The 27149-nt window shown below is 43.3% G+C and overlaps 1 protein-coding gene across 2 annotated transcripts in view; it reads right to left on the reverse strand.

The window, feature by feature from the left end:
• The window catches only part of LOC124613227 (CXXC-type zinc finger protein 1-like), a 92807-nt gene that overhangs the window by 47427 nt on the left and 18231 nt on the right, over positions 1-27149 (reverse strand). For both annotated transcript variants that reach the window (XM_047141901.1, XM_047141902.1), the window contains exon 2: positions 4919-5040. In XM_047141901.1, coding sequence (XP_046997857.1) covers positions 4919-5040 — 122 coding nt within the window. The remainder of the gene's footprint in view (positions 1-4918; positions 5041-27149) is intronic.

Below are 27149 nucleotides of genomic sequence, written 5' to 3' on the forward strand. Positions count from 1 at the left end.
GCAGCACAGTACTTTAATATTCTGCTAGGCACTCCATCATATCTGTGAAAGTCCTTAGTCTCAGTGATTTAATTGTTGACTCAATCTTCCCCTTGTCTGTTTCACAGAAGAGTATTTCAGACATCAATCTCGGAAAGGCATTTGCCAAGAGAGTTATATGATTTCCTGTGGGAACTAAACTTTTATTTCATTCACCAGCAATGCTCAGAAAATGATTGTTAAATACTGTACATATATCTGATTTATGAGTAACAGAAATATTTTTACTGCGAATCAAATTCATATCACTGACCTTGTGCTTCTGACCAGACACTTCCTTTATAACTGAGCATATGGTTTTAATTTTATCCTGTGAATTAGCTATTCTATTTGCATACCACATACTCTTTGCCATTCTAATAACATTTTTAAGCACCTTACAGTACTGTTTGTAATGGGCTACTGTAGCTTGATTGTGACTACTAAAATTTTGATATAATTCCTGCTTTGTTCTACACGATATCCTTATCCTGCTTAACAGCCACCCGGGCTGCCTTTTACTGCTAGCACCCCATTTAGATCATTCTAATGGAAAGCAACTCTCAACGAGCATGAGAAATGTTTTAAGGAAAGCATTATATTTGTCATCTATGTTATCGGCACTATAAACATCATGCCACTCTTGTTGATTGACGAGGGTTAAAAACTCTCTATTGCAATTGGATTAACTTTCCTGCACAGTTTGTAATTATATGTGACATTTGTTTGAGTACAAAAGCATTTTAGTGTTAAAATCTGTGCATCATGGTCTGAAAGGCCATTCATCCTTTGACTAATAGAACGCCCATCTAGTAATTAAGAATGAATAAAAATATTGACTATTGCTGTGATACTTTCCCCCTGCACCCTAGTTGGAAAAAACACAGTTTGCATCAGATCATATGAATTTAGGAGATCTACCACCATCCTATACAAAATTTATACTGAAGTCACCACATATAACTAATTTCTGGTGGTTCCTATAAAGTGAATCAAGAACCAACCCTCTCTAGCTTGAGCATAAATGCTCTGAAGACAGAGTTAGGGGACCTATAAACAACAACAATTAGAAGTTTGGTTTCACTAAATTCAACTGCCCCTGCACAACATTCAAATATCTGTTCAGTGCAGTGCCGTGATATGTCTATGGACTCAAATGGAATACTGTTTTTTACGTACATAGCCACTCCCCCACCCCACAAGAAACTCCTTGAAAAACAGCCAGCCAATCTGTATCCTGGTAAAGGAAGCCTCTGAATTGTCAAATTATTTAAGTGGTTGGTTCAATATACTAATAATTTCAGAGTCAACATCTATAAGCAGTTCACCAACTTTATCTCTAATACCTATTACATTTGATGAAAGAAACTAATTCCTTTTCTACTTGGAAACATGACGTCCTCTGAAGGTGAGCCCTTAGTTAGAGGGACTTCCTTTAAGCAGGTATACCTATCAGCTGACTTCAATCTAAAAAAGGTGCAGCTCTAACACCAACTACTACAGGAATTTTTCCACGAGTGATTCCACCACCACCCACTACACTGTCACCTATAAGCTTTGCCAACCTCCACTTCCCATACCTACTGAAGTGCAGGCCATGCCCAGTGAAACCCGCTCTACTGATAGACTCAACTGGCACCACTGAAATGTGACCCATGCCCTCTACCAGCAGTGCCCTCTCCAGCCCCATGTTAACATGCGTAACAGCCACATTAAGATGAGGCCGGTCATGATGCTGAAATAGTTGCATGAAATGCATGTTAGTGCCACCAGTTTGAGTAGCCATCTTTACCAGGTCAGCATCTACATCATATTCCCCACCCCTATCAAGACTGTTCCCTACTCCACCCACTATCATTACCTGATCTTCCTTCGTAAAATTCCTACATAACTCCCCTATGCTGTCAGACACCTGAGCCAACCCTGCACTAGGCTTCACAATGCTGGTGACCTGGTACTCACTCCCCAACACTTCCTGCAACTGCTGGCCCACTCTACCGTGCGAACTACACCAAGCAGCAGAACCTCCTCCTTCCTGTTACTTTGCAACTGACCTAGGCCTCCTAATGCTGAGGACTTCTGCATGCTCCCTACACCTACAGCTTCAAGAGGCTTCTCTCCACTCAACTCTGACAGTTGGTCAAATCTATTGCATATACGCAAAGTATAACTGTCTGAATACCACCTCCTCCAAGTTTCCTTCTTGCTAACTGCCAGTTCCCATTCCCCAGCACCCTTCACCCTCCTCAACCTATTTAGTTCCTCCTTTGCATGTTGTAACTGCATCTGAAGGGCACATATCTTATGCTCCTGCTCCTCTATCAACTTACTTCTACTACAGATTCTGCATTCCCAGGAGGGGGTCTTGCTAGAATGCCCACTGGCTTCCCCACTGCATTCCTCCCAATGAAAATACTTATCCCACACCATAACTCACTACTCACAAACCTATGACAGAGCCCACACTTCTCACTCATCGTAAAATTTTGTAGTTACTGAAAAAAACTATATGTCTACGTTACGTAAGTTCAACTACGGCAGAAGAACTATTTATAAACCTAACAATAGCGGCCTCGAAATTCTCTCTCTACTAAGAAAGCAACTACTTGTATTAATACTACTAAACCACAACTAATACCAATACCAACAAAACTTGCTTGCTCGCCAGGTTTCGAGAGGGTGTGTTTCTGGATGAGGTATCTAATATATTGCTTCCCCCTACTTATACCTCCCGAGGAGATCACGAATGTAAAATTAGAGAGATTAGAGCGCGCACGGAGGCTTTCAGACAGTCGTTCTTCCCGCGAACCATACGCGACTGGAACAGAAAAGGGAGGTAATGACAGTGGCACGTAAAGTGCCCTCCGCCACATACCGTTGGGTGGCTTGTGGAGTATAAATGTAGATGTTGAACTTCACAAAATTACTAGCTAAAACCAAAAATTCACGCGGCCACTGGAACACTCAACGAAGTTACAACACTGAATGAAAATTTACTGAAATAGTTCACTAGAAACTAGTGCAGTAGAATCAAGATTGACCACATCTCCAAGGCTTTGACTTCGGTTCTTTCTTAGAAAACTGAAATTTCAACATGACACATTTTTTACTCCACTCAGTGAATTATGCCTTCACAACTATCCAGTAAGTTGTGCCATATCACAGTCTTCACAATACTTTGATATATTAGCCTTACTCAGTCACTATTGGAAAAACTGAACATTCCTCAAGTGTTGCTGCCTTTGTCAACCAATACCCTTGAACTGAATAGGGTAGCAAACTAATGAGGTCCCTCATCAAAGGAGCATGTAATATTTGTAATAAGAAACTAGGTGACATTTTATTTTGACACTGGTCACTGAATAATTATTTTGTGAAACAGCACACAAGGGCACGAAATACACAGCTGAAATGCATGTAAACACTAGTCATCAGTTTCTAATTCAAAATGTGGGTCTCACCTTGTCCACTGCCCTAATTTCAAAGCAATCACTTAATGTGTTATATCACAGAACAGATTTTTTAACTGTGTTTTTGTGATACTAGGTCTGTTCAAAAAATTCTAGAACATTTGTAATTTCACACCAATGTGTGCTGGAGAAAGATGTGGTTGGCATCCCTGCAAACATCTGTGTTTAATGTGTTACATTGTTGTATGTCTGTTAGTTATTGTTCAGTGGTGTATCGAAGAGAGTGTTGTATCGCACAGTTAGTGAATTTTGAGATGGCAGAATTATAGAGGATCAATGTGTCTGCGTTAAATTTTGCATGGAACTCAAGAAAAGCTTTACAGAGACACACCACATAATGGAGGAAGCCTACGGTGATGAGTGCTTAAGCCATACTTGGTGTTACAAATGGTTCACATGGTTTAAAAATGGCTACACTAAAGTTAAAGATGACCCTCATTCAGGACACCCTTTGATGTCTCCCAACAACACTCATGTCAGGAATGTCAACTAAACTGTACATCACAATCAAAGAAAGACTGCCCGAGAGATTGCAGAAGAGAGTAATATTTCAGTTGGATCATGTCATGAAATCCTGAGATAGCATCTTGGAAAGCATCATGTTGCCACCAAGTTTGTCCTACAGCTCATGGGTCAAGACCAGAAAGATCTTCGCCACAAAATCTGTGAAGAGCTTTTAGATTGCACAAATAAGAACGAGATATTCCTTAAGAGATTCATAACTGGAGATGAGACATGGGGCTATGGTTATGATGTTGAGACCATGGATCAAGCTTCAGTCTTCACAATGGGCCGGGAAAGGTTCTCCAAGAATAATAAAAACTGCTTGTCAGGGCAGGTCAAATGTCAAAGCCATGCTGATAGTTTTCTTTAAATCTGAAGGATTAGTTCATCATGGATTTGTGCCACAGGGACAAACTGTTAATCGATGGTACTATCAGGACGTGTTGCAACACCTGAAAGACAATGTGAGAAGGAAACAGCCTGAAATGTGGCGAGACAATTCACGGCTCTTATACCATGGTAACGCAAACGTGTTACTCCGATGAATGTACGAAGATTTGCAATGATGGACGAGACAAAAGAAAATTCGCAAATGGCACTTAACACAATCCAACAAAAGGCGTATCGAGGCTGCTTCCGGAAGTGGAAACGGCAGTGGGAGCAATGTATCAATTGTGGAGGAGAGTAATTCGAAGGAGACCATGCAGAATAAGTAATAGATAAGCGATGAAAAATTTTGTGAAGGAAATTCTGGAATTTTTTGAACAGACCTCGTATAGTTAACAAAAATATGTTACACATGTAAAATATATGACGGTTAAGTGTTGTGAGTGCAAGATGAAGATGTCAATAACAGATTCCAGGTGCAGATATAACTTCTAGAAATACAGAACCAGAAAAAAAAAAAAAAATAGAGAAAAACTTACATCATGAATCTTGAAGAATCAGAGGACCTGCAGATGCAGTAGGCTTGTCCATCTTGCTTCAGAAGTGTCGCTATTTTTGATTTTCTTTCCGGAAGCATAAACTGTCGAGCAATCTCCTCCTTCTGTGAATGACATTTCCAATTTCAGAAGCAATAACAGATGCGCAGTATAACTGTCAAGTTAGGCATGTACTTACAGCAATAACTTATATTCTGCAACACACAAAATGTCATTAAGTGCAAGGAGGAGGGGTAGGGACATGGAATGCATAAAACCAAAGAGGAAGAGTTAAAGAAGTATTACAGAATCTATATTAGTCATAAAAGTTTTATTTACCACATAAGAATAATGAAGAACATAATTCTCAGTGCGTGTGATGCAAGCAGAATAAATTAAGTGATGTATTACGCTACATAAAGGCAAAAATAAAGATAAAACTTATGTATTGGCATCTTTGCTTGTTAGCTTTATCCAGAGAAATGTTCCTAGTGTTCATATTTTGAATGAACAACAGTTGCTACAAGGCATAATGGTTCTTTCTGTGTAAACTCCTTAGATTTTGGGGGAGCATAAGGTGACCATTTTAGATTTTAGTCATATTTGGTACACTGATACATGTCTTAATAGTAAAACTGCCAAGTAGAGCTGTCCTAATTCTACCATTTCATAAAAAAAGGTTTGAAGGGTCAAAAGTGTGTATCTAGTAACTAATCTGGCACCAATTTCCCCAATTTTCAGAGAACAACTGCCAAGTACTGAAATGGTCACCTTATAACACACTGTGAGATTACATGTAATTTGTTATGCTGCACACCCTCCCATGATAGTACACTGCAGTATACAGTGTGGTGTTTTGGGGCTGCATTACTGTCAAGGCCAAGACCACTGCTGCTGGCCATCATTTTTCTGTGGAAAGAAATCTCTCTCAACTCTGAGCAAAAGATAGGGCAGAAAACTCTTTGAGGCACTCGATTAATTTAACTACATGTAAAAATGTATGTAGCAGGATAGTTGCAGAGTAGTACTCAAGAGACCTATGATGTCAAGATCCCCTGCATAATATATCTGAGACACAGTTACATTTCATATTTAATGAAGTAATTTTTTACAGGACTCAACATTCTAAATTTTTTATCAGCAGACTGAAATAAAGGAAGAGGTTTTTAAAGAAAGGTCTGTTCTACTAAACCGGCAGTAATAGTTGGTATCAATATCAGTGCAGGCTTTGTTCTAACAAAGAGACTGCTTTATGAAGTCCAGGCCAAAACTGTTTCATAACATGATCAAAGAAAATTAAATCTAGCAGGTCCCCAAAAGAAGAGAGATAGAACAGAGACGGAAAGAGACAAGGAGAGGGACTAAATTTATGAAAATAAACACAGAGAGCAAAATAACAAAGAGAGGCTGGGAATGATGAGCTAGAATAGATAAAAGAATGCAAAGAAAAAGTTAGACAGGGAGACAGTCATTAGAGTACAAACCATATTGCAAGGAAAGGGACTGAAGTGAGTTACAAAACATAACTACATTTTATTTGTAATTAGGAGACTGCCAAATGGCCATTCAGAATGCAATTATGATTATGACAGGTACAATGGACATTATTCTGTTGTATCACCAAGAAAATTCCAGCTGGTGCAACGCATGCTATTATATAATGACATTCCTATGTCATTTCTGAGTATATACATCAGCCTTTGTCATTACTGAACGTATTCATCAGTTCCAAATGTGGCTAAAACCAAATGGAAAACCGTTTGTGAATTGGGTAGCTGCAACAACTGTGACAAGTACAGGCATTGATGAGCCTAGCTCTGTATTTGGGTACTCAATTAGTATCCAAACACACACACACACACACACACACACACACACACACACACACACACACACAAAATTCCTAATGGTTGCTTTGTCCCCTACAGGCAATTCCTTTGTTTCTGAAGTTACGTTGAAACACTTAAAGATGTTGAGTGGCAAAAAAGATACAGAGAAAGTGAGAAGTTCACTGTTTTAAATTAACTACTGTTTCCATCAGGGTACTAAAAATGAGCACAAGAACTGGGCAAAGTTGTTAAATGGATCAACATTATTCTGTCAAAGAGTATAAGAGGGAGAAGTAAGAGCAGCTCTTGCTAAATTCAATAAGACTAGTATCTGGATTGATACAACCACCAATATTCTTTTAACAAACAACCTCCAAGGAGGCAATAGAATGAGATAAGTGTTTCGAGTATTTTCCTGAGCTTCAGAAGAAGTCAACTTTAGCCCATTATTTTGAAAGAAAAGATGTTTACGCAGAATTTTTGATAAACATTAGGAAAAGATCAGGAAAAAGGAAGTTACACTAGAAACAGTCTTAGTAAATTTTGTAGCAACATATGCAGATGAACTATGCAGTCTGCACACTGCAGAGTTGAGCAAATGACCATTTTTACAGAATGCAGCTGACTTAATGAAAATGGAAAATTTTTTTAATGCTATTGTAAGTGGCAACCTGACATAGGACAACTACTCATTTTGGACATTTCTTAATGCTGTCATCAGAGACCTAAGAAAAAAAGCTTCCAGACTTATGAACTGTTTGATTTTTCTCAGATGGATGGGCTGGATGGTTAAAAAAAAGATATACAATAACAGGATTAATTTCCTGAAGGCAGATTTCAACTTGTGTGGTTAGTGGAACTTCCTCCTCATGGTAAGGGAGCTGTAGATGATGATGGGAGTGTCTGACGAAAAAGGTGTGGCAACAAGTAAAGACCAAGAATAAAACTGTAACAAGAAGAAAATTATGATAGTGGAAAAAAAAGAAAAAAAAAAAAAAGAAAAACATATTCAATAAGTAAAAATCCTTTTTGCACCAATTAATGCAATCTCCGAGTTATGTGAAATCTTTTCAGAAATATGGAAGACTGTACAAGCAATTATAAGGGTCCAAACAAAATACAGACCATACAGAATCAAATATATTGAGAGGCCAATATTTGATAGTTTAAATAATTAATCAATGCATCACCAGGTACTGAAAGTGACGATACACAAGACGTGTGTGTGTGTGTGTGTGTGTGTGTGTGTGTGTGTGTGTGTGTGTGTGTGTGTGGACACCACATTTATCTTTATGTATGTTTATGTCAAGGGAACAAAAATGTAAAATTATGAGTATTTGTTTCAAGTTTTTTGTTTATTTAAAACAACTTTAATTACTCTAGTGCTTGCCACACACGTAAGATTATTAAAATGGCTATTATATTGAGAAATGTTATTACTGTATTATTCATTAAGGTTGTGAGCAGGTTCTAGTACATTACCAACTTAGCGTAATTACCTGTACCAGTCAGCTTTACAGAGAAATAAGTTGTCTTCAACAAGTGCCAAAGTAAGAGTCAGTTTCGTAAAATGTAGTGAAGAGAAATACACTAATTACCTTTATACCCATTACTCATCTGTGCTTGCCAGTTCTGTACTGGGAAGAACTTCAATGCGTGTCAACAAAAATATAAGTAATTTATCAAACAATGGAAACTCAACATAGGAAAGACCGCCAACTCCAGCATCTCGGATCAGAATGCAACTATCATGTGGGATGGAAGCAGCTATCTGGAGGGGGTGGAGAAGGTGAAGGGATAGCAGTGTACAGGTGGGGAGAGAGAGAAATGCTGTTTGCTGGAGTGTGCAGAGACTACAGTTCCAGCAGGCGTAGTGTCAGGAATTTGTGGGACAGGAAAGTAGGGGAAAAAAAGGAGCAAAAAAGGAGAGGGGTGGGGAAAGATGGGTGGATGCGTTGACAGAGGTATGCAAACAAACAGGATGGGGGATGAGCAGGGGCAGGAGATGTAGGACAGAGGGAGTGGAAGCTGTTGGGTGGAAGGTGTGATGACAGTATGTTACCACAGGTTGGGGACGCGATAATTACGGAAGCGGAGAATGTGCTAGAAGGATAACTCCCATCTTCACAGTTCAGATGGCTCAGGTAGTGAAGCAGTCACTGAAAAAAATTGTCTTATGCTTATCTGCATGTTGTGCCACAGGATGGTCTGCTTTGCTCTTGACCACAGTTTGGGGGGAGGGGGCGTTCATCCTTTTGGACAGCTGGTTGGTGATCGTGCCAATATAAAAAGCTGCGCAATGATTGCAGCAGAGCTGCTAAATGACATGGATGCTTTCATGGGGGGGCCAGTCCATGATGGGGTAGGATAAACCTGTGACACGACTGGAATAGGAAGTGCTGGTTGGGTGGATTGGGCAGGTTTTGCACTTGTGTCCTCCACAGAGATACAATCGTTGTGGCTAGTGGTTGGGATCAATAGTAGCATATGGATGGACTAGGGTGTTGAGGAGATTGGGTAAGCGACCGAACACCACTTTAGTATCACTGGTAGGGTGTCCTTAATTTCAGGGCATGATGAAAGATAATCAAAGCCCTGACAAAGGATGTGGTTCAGTTGTTCCAGTCCAGGGTGGTGCTGGGTGATGAAGGGGCCCTCCTTTGTGGCTGGTTCTTGGGGGTGGTGGGAGGATTGGGGGTGTGAGGGGAAATGGCATGGGAGACCTGTTTGTGGGCTAGGTCTGGAGGACAATGCCTGTCTGTGAAGACCTTGGCGAGACCTTCAGCATATTGAGCAATGGAGTTTTTGTCGCTGCAGATGTGCCATCTCCAGGTGGCCAGGCTGTATGGAAGGGATTTGTTGGTGTGAAAAGGGTGGCAACTGTGGTTTAATGTGGACAGATGTGCGGATGGAGCCATCAGGGATGAGGTCAACATCTACGAAGTTGGCACACTGTGTTGAGGAGGACCACAAAGTGGATGGAGAGAGAGTGTCGAGGTAGTGAAGGAACAAAGATAGGGTGTCTTGGCCCTGAGTCCAGATCATGAAGATATCATTAATGAACCTAAACCAGACTAGGGGTTTGGTGTTTTGGGAGGCTAGGAAGGTCTCCTCTAGATGGCTCATTAAAAGGTTGGCATAGGAGGGTGCCATGTTGGTGCCCATGGCTATGCTGCAAATTTGTTTCTATACCTTCCCTTAAGGTGAGAAGTAGTTGTGGGTTAGGATGAAGTTAGCAAGAGGTAGAAGGAATGAGGTAGTGAGTTTGGAGTCTTAAGGATGATGGAAAATGTAGTTTTCAAGAGCAGTAAGAATTGAAATTCAAACCCTTGCCCCTCAGCACTTGGAGGAGCATTACAGATACAAGTTTCAGTCCTATCCAAAGGCCTCACCTTTAGCCCTTCACAAAATTTAACCAAGCTGGACTCGTCAAAGGCCTACTCGCCTTCTCCCAATCCCTGCAATGGAAGTACTTTTTTGCCACCAATCCCTCAAACCAAAACCACTAATTCCAACATTGAGCCCTGTCTCTTCCAGTTCATACCACCACCCAACCATGATCCTCCCCCCTCCCACCTAATAACCTGTTTATCACCTTGCAGGGATGCCTTACCTTCAATTTAGACTCACCATCCTTCTCCAGGTCCCTTCCTCAGAACACGAGCTTTTCAGCAGAATAGAGGACAGACATACACAACCTCAAAACAGGTTCTGACCTAATGATCTTACCTGCAAACAAAGGTTCTAACAATGTCATCATTAACTACAGTGACTACCTGGCAGAAGGGCTCCACCAATTATCTGACTACTCCACCTACAAACTCTGCCAGAGTGATCTTGTCCCAGAAGTCCAACACAAACTCCAATCCCTGTTTAAAGCCTTGGGGCCTTCCCAGAACATCTCCCTCGAATCCATTTCCCTCCTCGCCCATATGACCCACCGCACACCCACCTCCTACATGTGCCTCCACTGAAATAATTTCAGCCCTCATTGATGAACACCTTCAACCAATCGTTCATAATCTAGCCTCCCACCAACCACTGCCTTCACTGGCTCTCCACCATCTGTGCCCTTTATCTCCTGGATCCCTAATCGTCACTGTTGACGCCACCTCCCTATACACCAACATTCCTCATTCCCATTGTCTTACCGCTATTGAACACTAACTTTCCCGATGTCCTTCAGACTCGAAACCCACTACTTCATTCCTCATTCACTGACTACCTTTGTCCTTACCCACAACTATTTCTAATTTGAACAGAAGGTATATAAACAAATCTGTGGCACAGCCATGGGCACCTGCATGGCACCCTCCTATGCCAGCCTTTTATCTGCATGGCAAAAGCTCCCTTGCTCAATATGCTGAGGGTCTGTCTACAAACAGATCTCCCATGCAATTTCCCCTTTATCACCCAGTACCACCCTGAACTGGAGCAACTGGACCACACCCTTCACCATGGCTTTGATTACCTGTCATTATGCACTGAAATGAGGGACATCCAACCAGATACTTCCCACCTCTCCTAAAGTGGTGTTCCATCGCTCACCCAACCTCATCTTAGTCCATCCCTATGCCACTACCAATCCCAACCATTAGCCACAAGAAACATATCCCTGTGGAAGGGACAGCTGGGCAAAACCTGTCCAATCCCCCCCCCCCCCCCTCCCTCTCACCTCTTCCTATTCCAGTCGTCACAGGTTTATCCTACTCCATCAGGAGGAAAGTAGCCATGTCATTTACCAGCTCTGCTGCAATCACTGTACAGTTTTTTTTTATTGGTATGACTACCTATCAGCTGCCCCTGAGGATGAACGGCCACGACAAATCTGTGGCCAAGAGCAAAATAGATCACCCTGTGGCACAACATGCTGCTGAACATAACACACTTTATTTCAATGGCTGCTTCACTACATGTGCCATCTGGACCCTTCCCCCTACCACAAGCTTTCCTGAACTGTGCAAACGGGAATTATCCTTACAGCACATTCTGCGATCCTGTAACTTTCCCAGCCTCAACCGTGTCTGCACAACCTTCACCCAACAGTTTCCACATACTGTGTCCTACATCTCCTCCTCATTCTCATCTCCCACCCTGTTTATTTGCAGCCCTCTGCCAATGCATCCGCCCATCTTTCCCCACCCCTCTCCTTTCTTGCTGCTTTTTTCCCCACCTCCCTGTCCCACAACCTCCTGATGCTGCACCTGTTGGCATTCTAGTCCCTGCACACCCCACCAGACAACGTTCGTCTCTCTCCCCACCTATACACTACTATCCCTTCCCCTTCCCTGCCCCCTCCAGATTGCTGCCCGCATCCCATGTGATAGTTGCATTTTGGCTTGAGATGCTGGAGTTGACGGTCATATGCGCGTGAGGTGTCCTTATTCGTGAGTGTGAACGGTGTTTGTCTCTCTTTACTAATGAAGGCTGTGGCCAAAAGCTCTATGTAAGTGCCTTTTAATTGTGCCTGTCTGCAACTTAACGTTTCTTCTTTAGATGTAATTTACATTTAACATTACCATTGGAAACCTATACTTTCCATATGGACCATTTCATACCAAATCATACAATTTTGGAAAATGTTCTCAAATGACCATCATAGATTTTGATGAAACTATGTGTGAACATTCACACATGTCCCCCCATGAAAATTTGTGTAATTTTACTCTCTACAATTTAATTCTTGCAGGGATATAGCCATTTGGTTGATCATGAAGTGCCCCTTTGAGTTTTGGCAACTTTGACAAATAATAGCTCTGGTAAAATTTTCTTGAAAGGAACAAAACTATGCCATTTTGTACAACTTTTTGCACTCTGTTATGTATGATAATAAAAAAATATTTCATGAGCAATTTCCATAGAGATAATTTGAAGAAAACTCTGCCAGAAAAATAGCCACTTGGGGGAAAAAAAGAAAGCTAAGTTTAGCTTTTTATACCTAACAGAAATAATTGTGAGGTACACGTGAAACCCCACATAAAATAGCTAACCAGCACAGGTTCTTAATATCAAATTTCATTCTCCTACTGCTTTCTCATAGCTTACAAACTGAGGGCAAATTTGCCGTTAAATGCCAAATTAGTATTTTCAGCCAACTTCTTTGTAAAAGTGTTTAGTGCAAACTCTTTTATACTATTTTACTAGAAAGATCATATTCCAAACCTCCTAAAAAAGTTGATCTGGTTTTGCAATGCAATCATATATGGCCCTAAAACAGTGACAAGACGAAGGTGCAGTAAAAATATGTCCATATTCCATTGGAAATAAAATCTGACATTTTAATTATGTTTTACAATTGCGTAATGCTGTCTGGGGAATGTAAAACAAGAAGTCCTTCTCTCTCTCTCTCTCTCTCTCTCTCTCTCTCTCTCTCTCTCTAAGTAATCCAATATTAAGGCTAGTTTCCATTTTTTATGTTTGTCTAATAATTTTGTGGTGTCAGGTGTCACTGCCAGACGCCACACTTCCTAGGTGGTAGCCTTTAAATCGGCCACGGTCTGTTAGTAAACGTCAGACCCGCGTGTTGCCACTATCAGTGCACACGGCAGGTCTAGTCTAGAGAGACTCCCTAGCACTCGCCCCAGTTGTACAGCTGGCTTTGCTATCGATGGTTCACTGTCTACATACACTCTCATTTGCAGAGACGACAGTTTAGCATAGCCTTCAGCTACGTCATTTGCTACGACCTAGCAAGGCGCCATATTCAGTTACTGCAACTAATTACTCTTCTGAACAAATAATATTGTGAATCATGTGCCGTCAAGAGCGACGTTCATCATTAATGGATTAAAGTTAAGTATCAAACTAATTACGTCCGCTTTCTGAATTCTAATTCCTTGTCATGTTCCAGACCTCACGTCAGTATAGTTCTTCCCTCCTCACGCCAGCCTGCGTGAGCTAAAACGCGTGCATTTCGGCCTCCACTAGTAACACGGTGTTGGGTCTTCTACCAACACAACAAATTTGAGGTAACCATTTAATAATAAGGATAGCTTCTCGTCGTGGCAGTTTGCCCCCTGGAATTTAAATAATGCTTGCTACATCATTGTGAAAAGTGCCCTGGACCAGAAGTTTAGTAGTTATTTCATACAGCATGATCCACAGTAAATAACTCTGAAGAAGCAATAGATCCATACAGATTGAGACAAGAAGCGAGTAGCAGTGGACAAACTTACTGAAGAAGCAGAAACAAAAATTTGGAGTTTGTCATGCCATTATTACATCTCAAGGTGGTGAACTTATTATCCTGATGGATTTTACCAAAAAAATATTCATTTATCATTCAGGATGAAGTGCAAGTTTCCAGTGGGAAAATAGTCAAGCAAAAAGCCATTAACCTGTCATCTACCTTCCCCAAAATCAGAAGGTGAGATCTATGAGTTTTCATGTTGTCAGTGACTGACTGCAACATGACACAAAGACTGTTCATGTTTTTACAAAGGAGCTGATCAAATATGTAAAAACTAAGTTTGTTCAGATTTCACTGGTTGGTTAAAACTCTGACGAGCACAGTTAAAATTGACACACGTAGTCTTCTCAGGTGAGAACCGAAAACCAGTTGTCTGGGCCCAGGTTTTCAGCCTCTTAATGGGCAGTTGTAGCTTCCTAGTCGTCGCCGTAAGATCAGAGGAAAAGTAGAAGATTGCAAAGTCGTCCACAAACAAAGAGCATTTGACAGGGTTCCTGATTGTGGAGCAAATGCCGTTGATAGTGATGGTAAACATTATGAGACTGAGGACACTGCCCTGGGGCACACCATTCTCCTGAACATAACAATCAGACATGTCATCACCAATGCGATAACGAAAATGCCGGTCCTCAAGAAAGGATTGGATCAGAAGCAGCAGGCGTCCACGTAGTTCCCATTTGTGAAGTTGGCAAAGGATGTTCTACCTCCAAGTAGTGTCATATGCTTTTTCGAGGTCAAAAAATACACAAACCAAATGGTTCTGGTGTAAGAAGGACTCCTGTATTGCCGCCTCCAGTAGAGTTAAGTTGTCAAGAGTGGAACGGTAGCACCTGAAACCACACTGGGAGCAGCTCAGGTGACCTTCAGACTCGAGCAGCCAGATCAGGTGGCAGTTGACCACACGTTCAGGAGTCTTACCTATACAACTGTAAGGGCGACACTCCGATAACTGTTAGGGGTGCTACGGTGGAATTAATATTGCCTCCTTCCAAGTCCTTGGGTACCGTCCATCAAACCAGATCTGATTGAAACAAGAGAGGAGCTGACATTTCACTTCAGGGCACAGATGACGAAGCATGACATAATGGATCTCATCAGGTCCTGGAGCAGTGTCTCTGGCTGCAGATAAAGCTGATTCTAGTTCTCACATGGAGCTTCCTCATCTCTGCAGTCCAACAGGATTCCTGAAGAAAAGAAGCTTGTCTGGATGACTTAGTAACAGTAAAGAAGTGTTCAGCTAAAACTTGAGCCATGTCTTTTAATGTGTCCACCAAGACCCCATTATTTGACTAGGCCGTAAGGGGATGTGTACTATCCTTGCCTGAAATCCGTCTTATTGATTCCCAAACTTGTGCAGAGGAAGTGGACCGATTAAAGGAAGTCACAAACTCCCTCCAGGAAGCCCTCTTCTGTTCTTTGATCACTCGCCTTGCATGTGCTCTCACAGACCTGAAGGTATGAAGGTTATCTGTAGTTGGACAGTGTTTGAAGTTCCACAGAGCTGTCCATCCGGCCCTGACTGCCAATCAACAGTCGTCATTTCATCACAGTACAGTCCGTTGTCTGTGGTGGTTACTAGACCTGGGGATGGGCTCTGTGGCAGGCCTCTGGATCTCATGAGTGATACGGGCCACTGCCTCCTGTTCACAATCCTTTTGTTCAAAAACAGCCTGTCGACTGTACTGTAGCCAATTTGTCCTGTGCATCGTCCACCTGCGTGGTATCCTGTTGGCCACTGTCCTAGTCGGCAGACGGATCCACACTGGGAAGTGGTCACTAGAATGTAAATCTGGAGCCACTTCCCACCGAACTGAGTCCGCAATAGCTGGGGAACAAAAACAAACATCAATAGCTGAAAAAGACCCTGTAACTGTTGAAAAGTGAGTGATCTGACCTGCATTCTGAAAGTAGATATTCTCAGAATGGACGAGTCGTTCGATCATCCGACCCTGGGAGTAAGTAGTAGCAGAGCCCCCCAGCACACTGTGGGCATTAAAGTCCCCCCACCAGGAGGAATGGGTGTGGGAGTGCCTGGAAGAGGTCTGCCAGAGCGTCGGCATCCACAGCGTCATTGGGGAGGGGGGGGGGGCAGGTACAAAGAACACACGGTGATATTAGAAGGTGCGAGAACTCTCACAGCAATTGTGTGTCTGTGGCTTTAAGATATGTTTCTCGTAAGCAGATGCAGAAAGGTTTATCCTGGACCAGCAGCTGCAATTCTTCCAAATATGAGTGATATCTATTCAAATTCCACTGCAACACAGAGATCCCTGTGGAAGCCATTGATTAGCGACCGTTGTTCTTTCTTTTCTCCCTCGGAGGTGGTGATTAACTGGGGAGGTCAGGGGGAACGTTGGCCGGTTCCGTGCTCTCTGGCACCTCTGATTGGAAATCCATACCCTCAAGATACCCTCAAGACCATAGTCTCCATCAGAAAGTGAGAGAGCTCATCAATTCGACGGTTTAACTACCACTTTCTCAGACTTTGAACTACTTTTCGAAGGACGTTTTTCTCTACTGATAGGAGGAGGCGGTTTCCTGGGTTGCGGGGATGGCTTAGTTGGCTTCTGATGTTGGGGAGTGCTACTGCTGACAAATTCCGAACAATGTCAGTTGCAAGTGGCGCATTTCCCCCTCTGGCACATCGACAAGTGCATGTTCTCATACTTGAATCTGTGGTCTGAGTTTGTGAGGAGGCATAACACTTAGTGATTGGTGTCTTAAGTGCTGATGCAAAAGAAGTAGCAAAAACCGGAGGTTGCATGGCTTTGAAAGCCGTTTTAGCTTCAACATAGGGTATGCGCCTCTTTACTTTCTTCATTGTAAACCCCACACTTTCTGCTCCACACTGGGTAATCCCCAGAGCAGTTTACACATTTCGGAGGAAGTGGACAAGAAGTCCCTGACTCGTGAGCCGAGCCTCCACAATTGCAACAAGTAGCCTTCCCATTATATTCCATAGTGGTATGGCCAAAGATTTGATATTTATAGCAACACATGAGGTTAGAAAGAAACGGGCAAACCTTATGGCGGATATAGCCTGCAAGGATATGTTCCGGTAATTCTGGAGTACTAAACATTACAATTAATGTTGCCAATTTTTCCAAGTTGCCATTGAATCTCCTTCTTCATGCAACGCTGCGGTGTCCACCTCCATTATATCGGAGCAGGTAACCACACCCTTATTAAAGTTAAGGGTGTTATGGAACTCAGCCTCGACTGGGTAGTCACCTAAGGCCTCACATACCAGAAGCTTAGATATATGGTTGGAATTAGCTGTTTCAACTAAAAGTGTTCCATTATGAAGTCGTTTGACACTTTTCAGAGACCCAGCAATACCTTCCCACGCCTTATGAATATAGAAAGGGAATATCTTCTCAAAGCTTCATCCATTTCGATTCATTGCCTGTTACTATGATTCTGAGGCTTCTTTTCTGGACTGGACTGACCAACCAAACTCTCTTTGAGGAGCTGGTGTTGGTGCTGCGTGATGGTACACCTGTCCCATCAGAAGTAGTAGTTTCATGAGGCAGTTCCACAGGGGATCCCATGAGATGCTAGGGAAACAACTGTTGACCCAGGCAGAACCCTGCATGCCTGAGCAAGCCTCATACAACTGGGGGGCGGCAGGTGCCCTCTAAAGATTGTTTTACCTCAACAGCCATTCACCTCCTCAGCATGTAGCACACCTTGAGGTTGAGGCTATTTTTTTTTTTTTATATAGAGGTGAGTACCTTCATCGCGGTCCAGGCAGTGAAGCCGAGACGCCCATTCTCCGAAACACGCAACATTCCACCACTGTGCCGCACGGTGGCCGCTGAAGTATGACCAGAGCTTACGGTAACAGAGGGCTGGTGGTGCTAATCAGTCCCCAGCTCAGGAAGCCCGGGATCGCCAAGCCCGTCCCGTACTCAGCAAATGAATGCTGAGCCCCTGAGGGGAGGAAGTTTATAGAATGTATGTTGCAGCTGTTCTGCAACGATTTTACTACCATGATCTCTAGTGCCTTGGTCACACACATTTAAATTTTGAAGTTTATAACTAATTTGATTCTGATTTACTCTATCATCTGCTCAATCATTGCACTCCGTCTTATTTGTCTCCACTAGAAATGTATGCACAAATGCAAATGCAAACGGGTAGGGTCTATTAATCGTCAGCAGTTCAAATTTACGGTGAATGATGGTATCCATTAGGGAAATCGCACCAACAGACAGGAAAGGACATCTGGTGCACTCAGTGTGTATGCCTAGGTGCCTCATTCAAAATGTTGTTGACGTATCCCAGCAGCCATTGAGGGAACAAGGTGCAACCAGCTGCAGATTGAGATAAACACTGGAACAAATGACACCTGTCATCTTGGATTTGAGGTTATACTTCAATCATTCCAATGACTGGCAGAGAATATTGAGAAGACTAGTCTTGCAAAGAGTTTCAATGAAGGTGCAGTTTGCAGCACTATCCCCAGAACTGATCGTGGCCCCTCAGTTCTGAGTTGAGTGGAAGCAATGAGCCAAAGACTTCGAAAGTTCTATGAACACTCTAGGCTGCAACTTCCTGGACTTGTACCGTGGGGTTGAGAACTGTAGTGTTCCCTCTAAATAGGTCAGGGGTGTTACTACACACTGGATGCTGTTACCCAGGTAGCTGACAGTATGCGGAGTGCAAACAAGTATTTTTTAAGATTAAGTGACTCTCCATCCAATACAGCTGTAGGAAACCAGAAGTATCAGTGTAGAATCTAAAGAAACATCTCCCACAGGTAAGAGTATTAAAATCCTAGTGGTTAACTCACTCTGATCTCTTGCTTTGGAAAAATAACAGAGACTGTGGTAAAAAATTGACCTGTGACCTATTTAAATAAATACAAGCTCTTTTCCAATAACCAGTTCGGTTTCCAACCAGGGAAAGGTACTGAATCGGCAACAGCATATCTAACAAAACATTTCCTAGATGCATTGGATGATGGGAATTATACAACAGGCATATTCCTTGATGTAACTAAAGCTTTCGACACAGCTGACCACAAAATATTGTTAAACAAGCTAGATGAACTGGAAATAAGGGGTTGGTGAAAAAGTGGTTTCAGTCATATCTGGAAAATAGAGAGCAGTTGACTCAAATGACACATATCAAGTAGCTCCAAATATATCTAAAAATATACTTCTGTACCTAAATATGTAAATATAGGGGTACAGCAGGGTAGCATGCTAGGTCCAGTACTATTCTTAATTTACATTTATGACTTATCACAAATTATCAAGCATGGACAAACAATTTTGTTTGCAGATGACTCTAATGTACAGATCACTGACAAATCACTTGAAGCACTATGAGAGAAAGCTGAAGAAACACTTAGCAGAGTATATGAATAGGCAATAAACAATTAAGTCACTCTTAATACAAAGAAAACAAGCACTACGAACATCTACATAACAAAAAAGCCAGATTACAACAACTTTAAAATAAATAATGAAGTTATACCATATGCGGAAAGCACAAAATTTCCAGGGATGCATGTTAACTGTCAATTCTGGAGGGAAGAACATGTAAAAATACTTAGTAATAGAATCTCTACAGCTTGCTATGCCCTTCGAATTCTTATATATGTCTGAGATATTTCACATATCAGATCAGTGTATTTCGCTTATATTCATTCTGTTATTAGCTATGACAAAGAGTGATACATATGACCAAGAGTGGAAACATGTCTCATTGCTTCACACTTTTTAAAATGCTGGAAACATTAACTGTACCTTGTGAACATATTTTTCAGAGTGTTATGTATGTTAAAAAATATTGACCACTATATTAAAAATCATTTAGCACACGATTATAAAACTAGAAAGTGCTCCAATCTGCATGTAGGCAGAAGAAATCAAGTTGAAACTCAGCAGAGTTTATCGTACAATCACCACAGCATATAAAAGACATAGATACTATCTACTCTTTCAAAACAAAACCTACTTATTTCACTTGCTAATGGAGTACCTAAATTGAAACCAGGTACCTATTATAAGAGCAGTGTTTTAATATGTATACAGAAATAATATTAGCCAAGACTATAAAAAACCAAATGTAATCAAAATAAACAAATTCATTGCCAATCACTGTATAAGAAATTAATTTTAAGCCTTAAAAATTTCAATGTTTTACTTGACAAAATCCATAAAATGTAAATTGTTTCATGGGTTAATAAATCAATCATTCAACCGCCAAAGTATTTGCAACAAAGTGCCAGAATTTGAAGCTCCCATGAAACGCAGTGAAGTGCACATACTAGTAGGTACAGAAAGCTGATTGACACCTGAAATTGATGGCAGTGCGATTTTTGGGGAAAATTTAAGTGTATATCGAAAGGATAGGCAAATGTTTCAGTAGACAAGACATTCCAATCCACCGAGATAGAATTTGAAGCTGCATGTAAGATTGTTTGGGAAAGACTCAGTATCAGGGTTGGGCATAAAATGATAATTGGATCCTTCTATCACCCACCAGACTCATCTCCTGATGTAACCAAAAACTTCCGAGAAAACGTCAGTCCAGTTGTAAGTTCCCCAGCCATACTGCGATCATCGATGGAGACTTTAATCATCCAACAATCAATTGCGAAAATAACAGTTTTGTTAGTGGAGGGCCAGATAAGACATCCCATGAAACTTTACTACATTCCTTTTCTGAAAACTGCCTACAACAGGTAGTCCACAACCTCACTCATGATGGAAACAGACTGTATCTAATGGCAACAAATACGTCTGACCTCTTTGAGGATGTCCACAATGAAACAAGCATCAGTGATCATGATGCATTTGCGGAAACAATGATTACCAAAGTGCAAAGGACAACCAAAACAAGCAGAAATATATGTGCATTCAGTAAACTAGATAGAAAGTCAGCCGTGTCATATCTCAACGAGGAACCTGAAACTTTCGGCACAGCGCAGGAGCATGCAGAGGAACTATGACAAGTCTAAAAGAATAGCTGACCACGCATTTGACAGATATGTACCCAGTACAACAGTTCATAATGGAGAGGACCCTCCACGGTATACAGTCACCATAAAGAAACTCCTAAAGAAACAGACATACTGCATAATAGACGCAAAACACAGCATAGGACTATAGACAGAGAAGAGCAATGCACGATACCTTCAATGACTATAGCAGCAGAATATTGTCAAATGATCTTTCACAGAACCCAAAGAGATTTTGGCAATGTGTAAAGCCTGTTGGTGGCACGAAAGTTAGTGTCAAGTCATTAGCAAATGACACAGTAACTGACACTGAGGGTAGCAAAGCAAATGCTGAAATGCTTAACTCTATTTTCAAATGTTCCTTTAAAAAAGAAAACCCAAGAGAATTGCCCTAATTCAATCCTCGTATCACTGAAAAGATGAATGAAATAAGTAGTAGTGTCAGTGGTGTTGAAAAACAGTTGAAATCATTAAAACTGAACAAAGCTCCAGGGCCGGATGGAATCCCTATTAGATTCTATACTGAATTTGCGACTGAGTTAGCTCCTCATCTAACTATAATCTATCATAGATCCCTTGAACAAAAAACTGTGCCCAGTAGTTGACAGAAAGCACAGGTCACACCCGTGTACAAGAAGGACAGTAGAAGTGAGCCACAAAACAATCTTTCAATATCCTTGACTTCGATTTGTTCTAGAAACTTAGAACATAGTCTGTACTTAAAGATAGTGACATATCTTTAACACAATGACCTCCTCCATGCCAACCACCATGGATTCCAAAAACATCAATCATGTAAAACCCAACACGCACTTTTCTCAAATGTCATACCGAAATCTTTGGATCAAAGCAGCCAGGTTGATGCAGTGTTTCTTGATTTTTGAAAAGCATCTGACTGAGTATCACACCTACACTTTTTGTCAAAAGTTCGATCACTTAAGGTATCAAGTGAAGTTTGTGACTGGATTACAGACTTTTGGTAGGGAGGACACAATATGTTATCTTGGATGGAGAGTCATCATCAGATGTAGAAGTAACTTTAGTTGTGCCCCAGGGAAATGTGTTGGGCCCCTTGCTGTTAATGTTGTACATTAATGACTTTACAGACAGATGATGCAGTTACCTATAATGAAGTAATACCTGAAAGAAGTTGCATAAATATTCAGCGAGATCTTTATATGGTTTCAAAGTGGTGCAAAGATTGACAGCTTACTTTAAATCTTCAGAAATGTAAAACTGTGCACTTCCCAAAATGGAAAAATGCCGTATCCTACAACTACAATAGCAATGATTCACAGTAGGAATAGGTCACTGTAACACTTTGTAGGGATATGAAATAGAATGATCACTTATGCTCAGTTGTGGATAACGCAGGTGTTAGACCTGGCTTACTGGTAGAATATTGGATTGGTTGGGTGGTTTAAAAGGGAGGGGGGGTGGGGGGAGGGAAAAAAAAGATAGGTCATCAGTCCCTTGTTCTGAATAAAACAATGAAAGAAGGGTGAGAATAAAACAAGCAATACCGATAACACAAAATGGAGAGAAAGGAAAAAACAACAAGAACGACAGAAGGGCAACAAATACTTAAATGGGAAAAAGGGGAGAAGAAAACCACAGAAACGCAAGAAACAGGTAGAAGAGATTAAAACGACAAAACAGATTATCAAGGCTGGCTGACCACGAGAATAAAAAGGAGAAGCCAGCCACTCTGCAACAAAGGACACGCACTAAAATTTAGATCAAATGATAAAACCCACCCTCATGAATAAACGTAAAACTAAATCTGCTGATGAGGCATTGTCAGATAAAATTAGAGGCAATGAGTTCAGTAACCGAAGATTTCGTCGCAGAGCAGTCAAAGTGGGACAGTGCCCCAGAATATAGGCCACTGTCAACTGAGCACCGCATCGACACAGAAGCAGGTCTTCACAGCACAGGAGGTAGCCGTGGGTCACCCAAGCGTGGCCAATGCAGAGCCGGCAGAGAACCACAGAGTCCCTGCGAGAGACCCGCATGGAGGACTGCCACACATTTGTAGTCTCCTTAATGGCATGCAGCTTGTTGCGTGTACTGAGACTACGCCATTCAGTCTCCCAAAGCAAAAAAACCTGGCGATGTAAAAATGAATGCACGTCAGTTATTGGAATGCTGGTCTCCATAAGCAGTTTCGTGTAGCCTGTTTCGCCAGTCTGTCAGCAAGTCCGTTGCCTGGAATTCCAATGTGTCCTGGGGTCCATACAAATACCACTGAACAACTGGTCAATAGCTTGTATGCTGTTCGAGGAGTCAGTACACAGAAGAAACGACTCCTCAGGGCACGAACGGATGTGCTCAAGAGCAAAAGATATAGCCACCAGCTCTGCAGCGAAAACACTGCAGCCATCGAGCAAGGAATGGTGTTCAATGTGTCCTCCATGGACATATGCAAACCCAAAGTGACCATCACCCATTGAGCTGTTGGTGTAAACCACCCATAGCCCCGATACACGTCAAAAATCGAGATGAAGTGACAGCGGAGAGCTGCTGGGTGAACTGAGTCCTTTGGGCCAAGTGAAAGACCCAGGTGAAGCCATGGCCTATGGTGTACATCATGGAGGTGTACGTGAATGGACCTAAAGTACAGGTGGTAAAGGCAAGGACTCTAGTTCAGGTAGAAGGGATCGGACGCGAACTGCAATTGTAAGCCCTCACCTGGACTGCTGATGCAGGAGATGAACTGCCACGGGAGGAAAAAGGAGATGATAATTCGGTTGTGCAGGAGAACTACGAATGTGTGCAACGTAACTGGTGAGGTTTGTGCAAGCCTGACATGCAATGGAGGAACTCCAGCCTCCACAAGGACGCTGCTCACCAAACTCGTCCTAAAAGCTCCCATCGCTAGTCGAATGCCACAGTAGTGCACTGGGTCGAGTAAACGCAATGCTGAGGGTGCCACCGAACCATAAACCAGACTCTGATAGTCACGGTGGGATTGGACAAGGGCTCCGTATAGCTGCAGCAGCATAGGGCTAGCTGCACCCCAGTTGGTGTTGCTCAGGCAGTGGAGGGCATTGAGGTGCTGCCAACACTTCTGCTTAAGCTGACGAAGGTGAGGAAGCCGAGTCAATTGGGCGTCGAAAACCAGCCCTAAGAATGGATATGACTCCACTACAGTGAGCAGCTCGTCATTAAGGTAAAGTTCTGGTTCCGGATGAACAGTACGATGCAGACAGAAGTGCTTAGCACACGACTTTGTGGCCGAAAACTTAAAGCCGTGGGCTGGAGTCCACGACTGCACCCTTGGATGGCTCCCTGTAGGCGCCGCTCAGCAACACCAGTACTGGTGGAGCAGTACGAAATGCAGAAGTCATCTGCATAAAGAGAGGGTGAGACGGACGGCCCTACAGCTGCTGCTAGACCGTTAATGGCCGCTAAAAACAGACACATTCAATACAGACCCCTGTCGGACCCCATTTTCCTGGACATGGGGGAACTATGGGTGGCACCAACTTGGACAAGGAAAGTACGAAGCAACAGGAAATTCTGGATAAAAACTGGGAGCAGGCCTCGGATACCCCACTCGTATAATGTGCGAAGGATATGTCGTCGCCAGTTGGTGTCATATGCTTTTCATAAATCAAAAAATACGGCAAAAAGGTGTTGGCTTCTGGAAAAGGCTGTTCGGATGGCAGACACGAGGGACAAGATTATCAGCGGTCGAGCGACCCAGGCGGAAGCCACCCTGGCACGGAGCCAGTAGGCCACCTGACTCCAGGACCCAACCCAACTGCCAACACACCGTATGTTCCAGCGGCTTACAAAGAATGTTGCTGAGGCTGATGAGCCGATAGCTGTCCACATCAGGCAAGTTTTTGCTGGGTTTGAGCACTGGTATGATGGTGCTCTCCTGCCAGTGCGATGGAAAGACACCATTGCACCAGATCCAGTCGAATATCACGACGAGATGTAGCTTGTAGTCAGACGAGAGATATTTAATCATCTGACTGTGGATCCGATCGGGCCCAGAAGCTGTGTCGGGGCAATGTGCAAGGGCACTGAGGAGCTCCACTTTGTAAATGGGGCGTTATAGGGATCACTGTGGAGTGTGGTGAATGAGAGGACTTTCTCTTCCATCCGCCGTTTGTGAGTGCAAAAGGCCAGGGGTAATTCTCCGACACAGAGGCACGAGCACAGTGCTCAGCAAAGCGCTCGGCAATCTCATTTGCGTCAGTAGATAACACGCCTTTTATGTTAACACCAGGAACACCTGTTGAGGTCTGGTACCCAAAAACTAGTTTGATCTTAGAACAGACTTGGAAAGGTGACGTACGGCACCCAATGGTCGACACACACTTCTCACAACACTCCTCTCTCCGCCTTTTGATAAGGTGGCGAATGCGGGCACGGAGCTCTTTAAAGGCTACGAGGTGCTCCAGGGAAGGGTGCCACTTACGCCACTGTAAAGCTCGCTGCCGCTCCTTAATTGCCTCGGCGACCTACGGCAACCACCGAGGGACCGTCTTTCACCGGGTCACCCTAAAGAACGAGGGATCGCGTTGTCTGCCGCAGAAATGATCACTGTAGTTACCTGCTCAAGCACCACATCGATACTGTGTGGGTGAGAGTCGACGGCGACAACAGAGGTGAAAGTTTCCCAGTCTGCCTCGTTTAAAGCCCATCTGGGCAGGCGTCTGTGGGCCTGACACCGGGGCAGTGAAAAGAAGATGGGCAAGTGGTCACTACGACACAGGTCGTCACGTGCTCTCCAGTGGACAGATGGGAGAAGGCCAGGACCGCAAACCGAGAGATCAAAGGCCGAATATGTGCCACGTGTCACACTGAAACGAGTGGCGGCGCCAGTATTTAAGAGGCAGAGCTCGAGTTGTGACAGTACATTTTCGACACGTCTGCCTCGGCCAGTAAGAATGGTGCCACCCCACAAGGGGTTATGAGTGTTAAAATCTCCCAAAAGTAGGAAAGGTTTAGGGAGTTGATCAATCAGTGCAGCCACTGCGTTCAGGGGTACTGCACCACTGGAGGAAGATAAACGTTGCAGACAGTTATTTCCTGCATCGTCCTTATCCTACCAGCTATACGTCCCTCCCCATATGCGGTGTTTTAAGTGCTCGAAGTTTGGGCACACGTCTTCCCACTGCACTCTAAGCGCCATATGTCGAGACTGCGGATGTCTGCTGCACCCAGATACTGCATGTGCGAGCCTCCCACCTGCAGTACCACTCCCCCTGTTCGCCAGACTGCCCACTACTCCAAAAGGAGCGGAAAATTATGGAGTACAAGACCCTGGACCAGCTGACTTACACAGAGGCTACACGTAAACTAGAAAGAGTGGTTTGAAGGGGCACAGGTTCACTGCATACCGAGTTCAGGGCATAGACCCACACTCCACTTGACACACTATTATAATTGCTACAGTTCCTGTAATATCCCTAATAGCCACGGAGGGCAGGGGTCTACATTGCCGGGAACCGGGTTTCCTGGAGGGCAATCCAGAAAGCAGGTGTAAAGTTTAACAGTTGCCGTAGCTCGGCCAGATGGTGGAAAAAACTGCCGCAATTCCACTGGAGGATGACGTTATCGTGAGGCTGGGAAAGCAGAAATGCGCAAGGAGGCAGGTTACGCCTCAGTGTCATCTGCTGCCTCCGACTGAGTATTTGTAGCCATTTCTATGGTGCACGAGGCATCAGTGATATCCAGGTCCGCGGGGGACGCTAAGATCTCCACTGCACCCTCAGATGCAGAATTGATAGGGAGTGGTGGCGTCGGGGCCACCGGAGGGTCTCGTGTCGTAGCAGACTACTACTTAGTTTGCTTGCTCTCTCGCTTCTCTTTAGGGGCTCGCTGGGAAGATTTCTCCGAAGCAGCTTCAGTCGCGGAGGAAGACCGTGAAGCTCTTCGTCCGGCAGCTTTTGGATCCTTTAGCCACTCTTGAGTGTCCGCCGTGGCATTAGTGGAGACCTCGGAAGAGAGGGCCCCGAGGGACCCCTTCCGCACGAGGGGAGCAGGAGGAGGCCGTTGCTTCTCCGGCTGGGGGAAGGGGACCGATGCCTCCTGTGTTTGGGGGGCCTTGTTCCCAAAATAGGTGCTTTGGGAGGAATGGAGGAAGATTTGCCCCCTACCACCAAAGGGGCAGATGTATTCTGGAGGCCCACAAGGCCCACTGTTCGTGGCACAGAGTGAGTAAACACTGGCACTCGGGACGGCAATGGTGACGTAGCTATAGCATATGTCGACGTCAACCGAACG

Source organism: Schistocerca americana, chromosome 4, assembly GCF_021461395.2.
Source record: "Schistocerca americana isolate TAMUIC-IGC-003095 chromosome 4, iqSchAmer2.1, whole genome shotgun sequence".
In the NCBI taxonomy this organism is placed as follows: domain Eukaryota; kingdom Metazoa; phylum Arthropoda; class Insecta; order Orthoptera; family Acrididae; genus Schistocerca; species Schistocerca americana.